General features: G+C 31.9%; 1 protein-coding gene and 1 pseudogene across 1 annotated transcript; both read left to right on the forward strand.

The window, feature by feature from the left end:
* The first annotated feature begins 1,950 nt into the window (after positions 1-1,950).
* Positions 1,951-2,614, forward strand: LOC108992060 (annotated as a pseudogene).
* Positions 2,615-10,195: 7,581 nt separating this feature from the next.
* Positions 10,196-11,612, forward strand: LOC108993997 (glucan endo-1,3-beta-glucosidase 14-like). Its single transcript, XM_035693946.1, has 2 exons — positions 10,196-10,294; positions 10,407-11,612. Exons 1-2 carry the CDS (start codon positions 10,237-10,239, stop codon positions 11,579-11,581), a joined length of 1,233 nt encoding a protein of 410 aa, XP_035549839.1. The 5' UTR covers positions 10,196-10,236; the 3' UTR covers positions 11,582-11,612.
* Positions 11,613-12,279: the final 667 nt, after the last annotated feature.

Below are 12,279 nucleotides of genomic sequence, written 5' to 3' on the forward strand. Positions count from 1 at the left end.
TTTATTTTGGACGCGGGTTATGTACGTTTTATCTATTGTTTTTCTTCATGCTAACAAGTTACCAAAAATTACGTCACTTTTATCCGTTCTTGTTCGTCCATTCTTCTCTTCTTGAGTCCCTATTCGATTCTCATGTGTTTTTCAAGTCTTGTTTCTATCAGAAATACTACCCCAGATACGTCGATCATGTCAAGTTTATTCCTACAGCTATCTTGGGGTAATAGTGATTAGACTCCAATAATTTCTATGTTTAAAGTAATGGTCAATGACCTATTAATTTAAGAGAAATTCTATGGATAAGTTACTGTTCACTCTCACATTCTATATTTATAATTTTTTTTTTATAGAGTATGAGAATATTTTTTTTATAAGGTGTGAAGTGTGTAATAGTAAATAGTAACTGATAAAAAGAACACTCTCTCGTCTTCTAAACAAACAACAACAATGGTTTCCGGAACAAACTCCATAATAACAGTCCATGAAGTATGAACACAAAAAAAAAAAGATATTTCCCAAACCAGCAATTTATCAGTTTTCAGAATCTTTTACCGAAGCAATCAATTTGATTCAAAAATAAACATGGTTCTCATTAGATATTAGAATTTGTGACATTCTTGTATTTTGTTTTTCCCTTTATCGAACATATAACTTTAAATTCGAGGAATTTATGTCCGGCCACCTGACTACCAGGCCTCGCAAGAGCTGCACCCCGTTTTAGATTCAGTTTAGTTCTTTAGGGCCCAAGAAGATCACGCATATAATAATGCCACCCGCCCCACCGCCACCCAGAACCAATAGTTCTTTCGGTGGACGTGAAATAAAAGAAAGACAGACATTTATGTGATTCGATATTAGACATACATACTCGGATTATGGATGTAAAATTTATTATAAAAATTCTTCGATTAAATTATTATTTATTATAACCAAACATGTTGCCGACTTGCCGCACCAGTTAGTTGAAAAACACGTCCGTGGGCGAATTAACGGGGACATGATGTTTTTTGGGAAAAAGGAAAAACATGATACATGGGCGGGGAAGCAAAGGTAAAGCAAAACACCCAGATATTCTATCAACTAAAAACAAAGGAAAATTTCCGGCACCAAGTCGTGGCAGCTTCTCTTTAATTATTTTCTTCTTTCTTCTTTCTTCTTGCTTTTTTGGTTAGTGATCCAACACGTACCAAAATTGCAAGTATAAGTTTCATGAGACTGCACACGTCACAGACTCACAGCTCAATAAACAAATTAAACCTGATCTACCACTTTTCACCGCGTTTTTGGTGACCAGAAATCTGCCGACCTATGCACGTACGTACTCATTGAGGGTATTCACTATTCATAATTAGTCAAGCCATCCCAAAGACGCGTACGTATGTTATACTTGGACGAGATGATATTCCACCAGTACTCTTCCTGTCTCTGTACTTGCATGGGTACGTACGTATATAGTCTGCAGCCAACTACCAAATAACGTCTTATGTTCCACTATGATCAAATTAGATTATTCAAGATATATAAGATCATCACACTGTTCGTACGTAGTACTTTTCAAACGCACTCCGTTGGACGGACATGCTAAGTCAGAAAACAAGTCAATATGGAGTTGCATGGGGTTGGCCTAATCTTCACTGACAATTAAGAATCTGTTTCACCAACTTCTGAAGTATAATACTATTGGATCGAATAATTAAGAAATTAAAGATTTAATTTGGAATTAACTTCGTCTAGATTAATTTGTACGTACTTTATGCTTTGAGGGCGAGGATTGGTACGTACGTACGTAATTCGATCGTGCCCAATTTGAGGTCCCATATATCAACGCGCAATATTATTATAGCTACAAACTTGCACAATATGCAAAGCCTCAGAGTGTTATAGTTTCTAATTTATTTATTCTTTTTATTATTTATTTTCAAACCACACACGTTGATGAAGTTAGTGACGCTAATGGTCCGCCCTGCTGGTCTCCATCCCTAGCCGAAATCTACTAATTTGTCAAGCAGCTAGCTAGCTAGGGTGAAGTCGCGGGGTGAAGTCGTTATGTTCATATTGATGAAACCTGTTTCATTAGAGATGCATGCATGCAAAATTCCGTCAGACTGTCCACATGCATGCACGATGCTTTTCTTTACGATAACTAAATAACATGTTTTTTTTTTATGAAAAAGTCTACTTGCAACCGGCTGGGGGAAACCCACGTAACCGGTTGCATAAAAATTAATTTTTTTTTTCACTTTTTCATTCTGTTCCCTCTCTCTCACTCTATCTGTTTTTTTCGTTCACTCATAGCCAAGGAGACCGCCAAGGACTGGAAGGGCCTCTGCGTCACGATCAAGCTCACGGTCCAGAACCTTCAAGCCAAGGTCTCCGTTGCCGCCCTCATTATCAAGGCCGTTAAGGAGCCCGAGCGCCACCGTAAGAAGATGAAGAATATCAAGTCATCGAGATCGCGAAGGTCATGCGACACAGGTCCATGGCCAAGGACCTCTCTGGGACCGTCAAGGAGATCCTCAGTACGTGCGTGTCCGTCGGTTGTACAGTCGACGGGAAAGACCCCAAGGACTTGCAGCAGGAGATCATTGATGGTGATGTCGAAATCCCTCTAGACTGAGTTCCCCATTGAGGATTTTTTTTTTTTCAAATATAGTTTTAATTTTTTTTTTTTTTTTGGATAATTTGGAGATTGTATGATTTACTATGTTTTAGAAATTAGAATATTTACAGGCATTTGTATGCTAATTTAATTATGTTGATGGAGTTATGGTGTTAGTGTGATTTCTTTTGCTGGGTGATTGATTATTGTTAAAAAAAATAAGTTTTTTTACTTGAATTTCACTGCGATGGAGGTTAGCAGCGAAGTTGGGTCTCTTGTGAGTGATGGCCTGCCATGCTTGAGGATGGCTGGTGGTGGCAGTGGAAAGGAAAAAATCAAGAGAGAGATGCAGGTTGCTTGAAACTTGAGGAAATTTTGTTTCTATTCCAAGAAAAGTTTTGAGAATATTAAAACAGGTTGCTAAACGATAGTGAAATCGGTGGTTACTGTGGTTATAGAGAGTCAAAGGAAGATAGAGATGAATGTGGTGTAATGTGGATATGAACTATGAAGGACTTGACCAAAGACTATGAGAGAGAGAGAGAGAGAGAGAGAGAGAGACGGACTGACGGAGAGGTAGAGAGGCAGAAGGAAAAGGGAAAAGGGAAACAAGAGAAACAAGAGTAAAAGGGAAAGGGGTGAGAGAGAAACAAGAGGAAGGAAGGGCTGAAGTGGGACCCAATTGTCAGCCGGTTGCATAAAGGTTGTATACGGCGGTTGTATGTAGCATTTCTGTTTTTTTATTTTGATGGCGATTCTTTGATATTGATAGATACGGCTCGATAAAAACACGTACCCAAAACATAAAATTGTGCAAAATATATAGTTTTTTTTTATTATTATTTATTCCATAACAAGCATTTTTGTTTTAAATAATAGTCACTGAAACAAAATATGATATGAGTTGAAATTAAAATAAAAAGTTGAATAAATTATATTTTTTAATATTATTTTTATTTTGGGATTTGAAAAGTTAAGTTGAATTGTTTATTTTATTTTATGTGAGAATTTGAAAAAATCCTCATTAATTTTCATAACTCTTCTTAACTCATAAAAAATAATTTATTTTTTTCAAGCCTCAAAATAAAGATAATATTTTAACAATATTTCAATTTTACAATATTTTTATTTAGTTTTTTTCCTCTCTTTTCTTAAAATTTAAAATATATTTAACTCAAATTATCTCACTATTATTTACAAATTATTTTATTATTATTTATAAAATTATCATCCCATCTCATTTCTTAAACAAACATTGTTGTTCTCCGAAATGCCTAGAAATCTCCATTATTGCTGTACGAAAGGACTTCGATCATGATATCAATTAAAAAAAACTATCCTTAATTACTGAGCTTTTAGTTCTCAAAACTACTGAATTAATGGTAAAGCCTTCGGCTTTTCCCTGCAAACCATTGCGCAGTATTGTTTGAATTATCAGAGCATATATATATATATCTTATATATAATAAACGCCAATAAGTTCTAATATTTCTTCCGAATATGCCCCTATTTTTCAGTTCATTTTGCCATGACGTCCTCAGTTCGGTTTTTTTTTCCCATTTTTATCCTTCCATTTCTATTTGTTTTCCTCTTATATCATTGGCTTCTGCAATCGTCTACCCATATTTTTCATTTTTGCCTGTACTTATTTATTTCTTTTTCGTTCATATCTTTAGCTTGCTGCCTTCATCCATTATTTTTATCAATTTTACCCCTGCTTTTCAATTCAATTTCCCTATGTTTAACATTCTGTGTTAGGTTTTTTACCATTTACTTCGGCTTCGCTTGCAGAACAGTTTGCACCGAATAGGTTTTTTTTTTTTGTAAAACCACTTTTTTATTTTTATGAAAATACACCTTGGAGGTTCTAGAATATATTTTAACCTTCGGATAAGTTATGTTCTCGCACCGCCTCGCACCACTTCCACCGTTTGCTTTTTGTTGTTTTCGGTTTAGCAGGAATTAGATAAAAAAAATTTCTCATCCTCGTCGACAGTCGCCTCTTGGAATGTTTGGCATTTGTCATTCTCGGATTTGTAGACATTGGATAAATTATTTTTTTTTACTCTTGTCTACCACCGCTTGGAGCGATTGCAGTTTGGTATTATCAGATTTGTAAAAATCGGGTAATTTTAATTTTTTCTTTTCTCTTCTATCACTTGCACCGCTTCCCGTTTCCTATAAAAGCAATTCTCTTTATCTTTACTTCCATTTGCTCTTACGTTCTTCTTCCTACTAATTCTCTCACGTTTAAAATCAAGATCCTCTCGTTCACATCGCACAAACATTCAGTGGCTCAGGGTTGTTAGATTTTTTCCTGGGATTGAAATTTCAAAAATAACTAGGTATGTAGTTCTCTTTCTTCTCTTCAGTTAATTTTCCCTTTATTTTTATGTATAATGAAACTGATGTGGTCTGTATGTTTTTGCTTTCAATTATGTCACATACCATATCTGCTCTTATGGCATGTTTATATGCGTAAATTAGAAAAAATTACAAACTGCAGACCATTTATCACATGGTTGGTAGACATGAATGTTCAAAAAACTAGACTAAACTGAAAGAACAAAATTAACATCTGAACATATATGATGGATGTTTTTTTAGTTACGAAAATTAACAGCACATGTAATTCTTTGACTTTTCTTGTCAGTTAATTTTTCATTGGCTTTAAATTATATTGAAACTGATACATCTCTTTTCATTTTGTTTTCAATTACATCATATATTCTATCTATTTTTATCATGTGGTTCTTACACATCCAAATTAAAAAATTACAAACTACAAACTAGCTAAACCGTGTAAAAACTGTAAAATAAACTACATATGATCAATCCTTAAAAACTGTAAAATAAGCTTCTTATCTAAACATTTATGTTAATGTTTATCAGATAGTTCCTACACATGCACGTTAAAAACTACAGACTACGAAGTAAAAGAATAAAAGTTCATATGGTCATCCCTAAAAGTTGTAAAATAAAATTCTCATCTAAACACATGCTAAAATGCAAACCGCAATTAAAGTGTTTATGAGATAGTTGCTACACATGCAAGTTAAAAAATTACAGACTAAAAACTAGAACAACTAAACTACATATGGTCATCCCTAAAAGCTGTAAAATAAAATTCTCATATAAACAGATATGGTAAAATCCAAACTACAAACTACTTATCACATGGTTGCTATATATGCAAGTTAAAAAACTACAGACTATAAACTCAAAGAATAAAACCATATATGCACATCGTTAAAATGACCACATTTTTGTGCCTAATAATTACATATAAAAAAAATTACAATCACAAATATGTAATTTGCAAAGATCTCTTACCTGCTCTAGAAGAGAGAAAATGAAGGAGGAGAACTGCTCCGCCAACTGAAGATGGTAAAAATGTAAATAAACGGTGACAGAAACATATTAATGAAACAAGAAATCCCAAAGCATTACATATCAGACGCAAGAAGGAATTTTTTCTCCATATCTGAAAAATGTCAGATTCGCGAGCTTTGAAAGTATAGTGCGGAGAAATAGAATACACGGAGAGATTTGTGCTTCATTGTTGAGAACAAAGTGGAAGAAGAGAGGCGGTGCAGACGTGAAGGAAGAAATAAGAGGAATGGAAGAGACAAACCGAGAGAGAGACGGAAACAGAGCAAAGAAAACTCTAGAAGCAAGAGAAATGAGGCACCGTTTTTACTCCCAATATTTTTCTCTCATATAAATAGGGGCCAGGTTGAAAAGTATAGAGAAAAAATATATAAAGAAAAAAAAATGGATATTATACAACTTTTATTTACAGTCTCACAGATTTTATTCCTATTATATAATTATTTTTGTTTATAACAATTAAATAACCACTTATTATAAATAATAGAATTTGAATAAAAATATATTAACAGATTATATTTTAATATTTTAGTGTAGCTTTATTTAACAAACAACAATATATTATTGAAATGATTACGTGATCTTGTGTAATATATTTCTTTACAACAGGCATTTTAGTTTTCTCACTCTGTGTTTGTCTTTCTGTATGTTGTTTGGCTTTATTTCCATTGCTATTTTATTTGCTTCTATCTCTAGGTATGTTTTATTATTATTCATACAAATAGATGGTGTTGTTTATATTTTATAATATTTAATGCATTTATTTCTACAATGCATGTTGCAAATATATGGAATTGTGATTATTAATTAGAATTGCTCAATATTTGTTGCACTTGTATTAAAATTTTTAATTGTAAATAGTTTCATATTATATTAATTATTTTAGTTTTAATATTAATCATGTTTTATTGATTGGATTCAACTTAGAATTTCCACATCTGACAAAGAAATAATGTTAGGTCTGAGGGGTTTTTTACAAATATGAGCACGGACTAGGTTGAAAGATATAAGAAAAAAAAAAGTAGTTTAAAAATAAAAAAAAAATTTGAACGTTAGATCTTATTTTTGTTTGCAACTTTTATTTGTGTTGTCATTTTTTAAATCTAAATAGTGCTGTAAATTTTAGATAAATTTTTTTAGATAAATAAAAAAAAGTACGCAACTTTTATTTGCAATCTCACAAATGTTTTTTCTATTATATAGTTATTTTTGTTTGTGACATTTAGATAGTCGCTTATTATAATTGAATTCGAATAAAAAAAATATTAACAGATTATATTCTAATGTGTTAGTGTAGCTTTGTTTAACAAACAACAATGTATTATTAAAATGATTATGTTATCTTATATAATATATTTTTTTACAACAAGCATTTTGGTTTTATCACTTTGTGTGTTCCTGCTCGTTATTTGACTCTATTTCTACTAATCTTTATTTGTCCCTATTTCCAGGTATGTTTTATTATTGTTCATGCAAATAGATATTGTTATTTATATTCTTCTAATGTTTAATGCATTTATTTCTATAAGGCATCTTGCAAATATATAGAGTTGAGATTATTATTTAAAATTACTCAATATTTGTTGTATCTGTATTAAGATTTTTAATTGTAAATAGTTCAATATTATATTAAATAATTTGGTTTTAATATTAAGCATGTTATATGCTTTGTATGTTTACGTGTTTGACAGATTGTTATTGATTTCTTATTAGTTTATTACGTGTTTGGATGTGATTATTTTTAAGATCAATGAGAAAATTAAAATATAAACAAAATTATTATATTTTATAATTATACATATTAACCTATTTTTTATTATTACATATTTTTAGATTTCATAAATGCTATTTTTAAAAATATTTTTTATATTTTCACAATTGGGCACACATGCAATGCACGTGTTTGCCCTTTACTAGTATATATATATATATATATATATATATATATATATATATATATATATCTGCCTAATACTTAAACGTGCGTATAACTGTTACTGTTCATTACTGTTTATCGTGAACAGTAAATCTAAATCAACCTTTTTTTTCATATCTTATATTTTGTTACTGTTCATCGACAGTATGATGAACAGTATTTTTTTTTATACGTGTGAATGCCATTGTGCGATGTAATACCGCAATTGTGCGTAGGGAATGAGAGAGAGGAAGAAAAAAAAAAGTGAAAAAAATTTTAATTTTTGAGTTTTAAATGATCAATAAAGAAGCTATTTTTTTTCTTCGCATGTTTTTTTCGCATATCCTATTATTGTTTATTATATCATACACTAAAAATCAACTTTAATTTATAAAATACTAATTTTTTATCATTAAATAAATGAAAAAATTTTACAATATATTTTTACGAGAAAAAAACTATCTAATTAATTTGAATTTTTAATATAATTTAAATTTCATAATAAATGATGAACATAAATAAATAATAATTTTATTCTTATACATTAGACTATTTTAATATTTGAAATTACACTTTATTTTTTTCTTCAATTTGACAGATGTGGCAAACGTGCTTTTTTTTATCAATTAGAAAATCTTACGCCATACAGGATTTTACACAAGTACCACTAATTTCAAAATAACCAAGTCATTTATAAAATACTAATATTTCATCATTAAATAAATAATGAAATTTTGTTAAATATTTTTAAAAAAGTATAACTATATAAATAATTAGAGTTTTAACATAATTTAAATATGATAATATTCTTAATTAACTAAAGAGAACTGCTACAACTAATAAAAAAGTAACCTGAAAATATGTCATGAATGTGTATTTCATTTTTTTATTTTTCTTTTCTTTTTTTCATGTATTTTTTTAATCATCATAAACATTTTTAAAAAAATAAAAAATTTACAACATCATTGGGTCAGGAGGGAATTGACAATCTATTTCTTCCCAAACAAAATTATTGAGTTCGAGGAAGAGATTAATAGATTCTTAGGTTTTCAGAAACTTTTATATATTTTTTAAAATATTATTTAAATATAAAATATTTTTTAATTTGTTAATCTAATCATTACAATTTTCTTAAATATAAATTTTTTAAATTTTAAAACAAAAACTACATTAAAAAATTATATTCCAATAATATTTTAACTTTTAAAATATTTTTATTTTAACTTTTTTTTCTCTCATTTTTTAAAATCAAATAAAATATCTTAATCCAAATAATTTTATATATTACTATTCACAAACCATATCACTACTATTAATATATCGATTCAAATCATATCAAAATATATGATGTCTACGTGTGTTGTTTTTTGAAGGACGAGGTTGCTGCTGGTACATTAAAATTTTTAAGATTTAAATCCAACACTTCATTTTATTACTTCTCATTTTTTTTTCTTCGATTGGATTGCTTCGATTTATGCAGTGAAATACTATCACTATCACAAAAATTCTCCACATCTTTTTTCACATGTTAGGTTCAAAAATTGAGTTCATAAAAAATTCTCTATATACTACTTATTTTACTTATGATTATGTTTTTTTTTTTAACCCAAAACATATTAATATTTTATAAAATAAATTATTTTTCAACCGGGCAAATGTGCCTTGCCCAACCGCTAGTATATATTATACGTACGTACCCACAAAAGATATTCTCTTAAGAGCAATGTACCTAGCAATGTTAGGTACAGTTTCTAAATGGGAACTGTAATGCAAGTTTAGGTTAATTTAATTTTAAAATTTTTAAAATTATAAAATTATCTCTCTTAAAATTATGTTTTCTCTCATTTAATAATATGCTTGCACATACAGTTCCTACTTAAAAATTGTAAATAGAATTTCTCTTCTCTCAAATTAAGAAACGCTTTGTAATTAGCAAGTACTACCGCCAACCGATTAGAAAAAAATAAAAATAAAGTACTACCGCCGACATTGGACCACAGAAAGCATGGACGAAACCCAACAAGGATCTTCCAGCAAAAGAAGAGAGCTAGGAGGGTAAAAAACTGTAATGAAACGTTCGAGTAGGTGGGTGCAGGGAGATAGTCATGGCCTAACAAAATGAGTTACGTCCCGCCCGTTGGGCAAACAAAAAAGGAGTTGGGGTCCTGGCCTACCACTTCTTCAATCCGTTTTCTCCATTAAACTAACTCTCTTTCTATAACAGTCCACACTGATCCTAAAGTCTCTATAAAACCACAACGTGTCCGACCTTAACCAAATCTCCCCTCCCCCATTCTCTATCCTGCTCTGTTTCCTTCAAAAAGAATCGGGGAGCATGGCAAACCTCAGAGTCTCCTACTTGCTCTTGCTTCTCTCAATTTTAGCCTTTTCAGGTCTTTCTTTTGCTCTCTAAACCTTGAATCAAACTGTGCATTTTAATTTATACCGTTAGTGTAGGTATATATATTTATGCTTGCTTTAATATGCCTCTGTTTTCTATTGCAGATGGAGGTTCAATTGGAATAAACTATGGCCGAGTTGCTAACAACCTGCCACCTCCATCGAAAGTGGTGGAGCTTCTGAAATCACAGGGATTCGACCGAGTTAAGCTGTACGACACCGACTCGGAAGTCCTCACTGCGCTAGCCAACTCGGGTATAAGTGTCACCGTTGCACTCCCCAACGGGCTCCTCTCCTCCACCGCTGCGGACCAATCGTTCGCTGACAATTGGGTCCAAACCAACATCTCTCAGTTCTATCCTGCTACCAAAATCGAAGCCATTTGCGTCGGAAATGAGGTATTCGTTGACCCCAATAACACGACCAAGTTTCTCATACCCGCCATGAAGAACATCCATGCCTCGCTTGCCAAGTACAGCCTTGATTCTGCTATCAAAATCTCGTCCCCTGTAGCTCTCAGCGCCCTTCAATCTTCATACCCATCCTCATCCGGATCTTTCAAGTCCGAGCTAGTCGAACCCGTCATGAAGCCCATGTTGGACCTTCTGCGTCAAACCGGGTCGTACTTCATGGTCAACGTGTACCCATTTTTCGCATACACCGCAGACTCGAACGATATCTCCTTAGACTACACTTTGTTTAAGCAAAACCCGGGTGTGGTGGATTCCGGTAACGGGTTACGTTACAACAGCCTGTTCGATGCCCAAGTCGACGCCGTTTTCGCTGCCCTGTCCGCTGTAAAGTACGATGACGTGAAGATAGTAGTCACTGAGACTGGGTGGCCCTCACTGGGTGATACGAACGAGATTGGTGCAAGCAAAGACAATGCGGCGTCGTATAATGGTAATTTGGTACGTAGGGTCCTCACCGGCGGTGGGACCCCCCTACGACCACAGGATCAACTCGACGTTTTTCTCTTCGCCTTGTTCAACGAGAATGAAAAAACGGGTCCCACATCGGAGAGGAACCTTGGCCTATTTTACCCCAGTGAGCAGAAGGTATACGACGTACCCCTGACACAAGCGGAGCTCGACGGTAGGCAGTCAACTCTCGTCAACGGGAGCAAGTGCCAGCAGGTTCCACCGACCGGTGATGTAACGGAGACGTCTGTGGGCTCGGGTACAAGGGTTTCTATAAAGATTCTTGTCTTCTTGGGTCCCCCTTCGATTCTGATCACCTGTTTTCTAGGGGGTCGTTTGTATTTTCAAGTTAGGAGTTGAGAATAGTATAATAAAAATTAAATTATTATTATATTTGATGTAAGAATATAAAAAAAATTGTTGTGATATTTAAAAAAAATTAAATTATTTAATATATTTTAAAAAAAATTAAAAAAATTATAATAATGAGATAAAATAATTTGAAGTATGTATTAAATTCAAATCAAGTCTTGAGTCTTTGTTTCTTTGAGAAATATTACCCAGATATGTCAATCATGTGAAGTTTATTCCAAAGGCGATTTTGGGGTAATAGTGATTAGACTCCAATAATATCCAGAGCATTCCTAGGTTCACCGAAAATGCATTTCGAATAAACATTTTGAATCGGTTATTTCATTTTTTTAATTTTTTTTTATTTTTTATATATTTTTTTAATCATCATAAATATTTTTAAAAAGAATAAAAAATTCATAATATTATTAAAAACTACTTCATTAATCCTTAAGTCAAAAAAAATAATTCGAAACACATTTTCGTGACAAAAAGTATTTCTCTAATATCTATGTAATGGTCAATAACCCAGAAATTCTATGCCTCATTGTCACTCTCATATTCTATAATTATAGTTTATTTTTTATAGAATGCAAAAGTATTTTTTATAAGATGTGAAGTATAGGATAGTAAATAATGATTATGAAAAAAAAAAAAAATCTAATATCAACAATTAAAGGTGAAAGGCAGTCTTCTAAACAAACAAC

This window comes from Juglans regia, chromosome 9, assembly GCF_001411555.2.
Source record: "Juglans regia cultivar Chandler chromosome 9, Walnut 2.0, whole genome shotgun sequence".
In the NCBI taxonomy this organism is placed as follows: Eukaryota; Viridiplantae; Streptophyta; class Magnoliopsida; order Fagales; family Juglandaceae; genus Juglans; species Juglans regia.

Bases quoted from the DNA above. Each gene is read 5' to 3' on its own strand.
- LOC108993997 (XM_035693946.1), top strand. From the start codon at position 10,237: ATGGCAAACCTCAGAGTCTCCTACTTGCTCTTGCTTCTCTCAATTTTA. The intron at 10,295-10,406 runs GTCTTTCTTTTG...TTTCTATTGCAG, and splicing joins CTCAATTTTAGCCTTTTCAG to ATGGAGGTTCAATTGGAATA.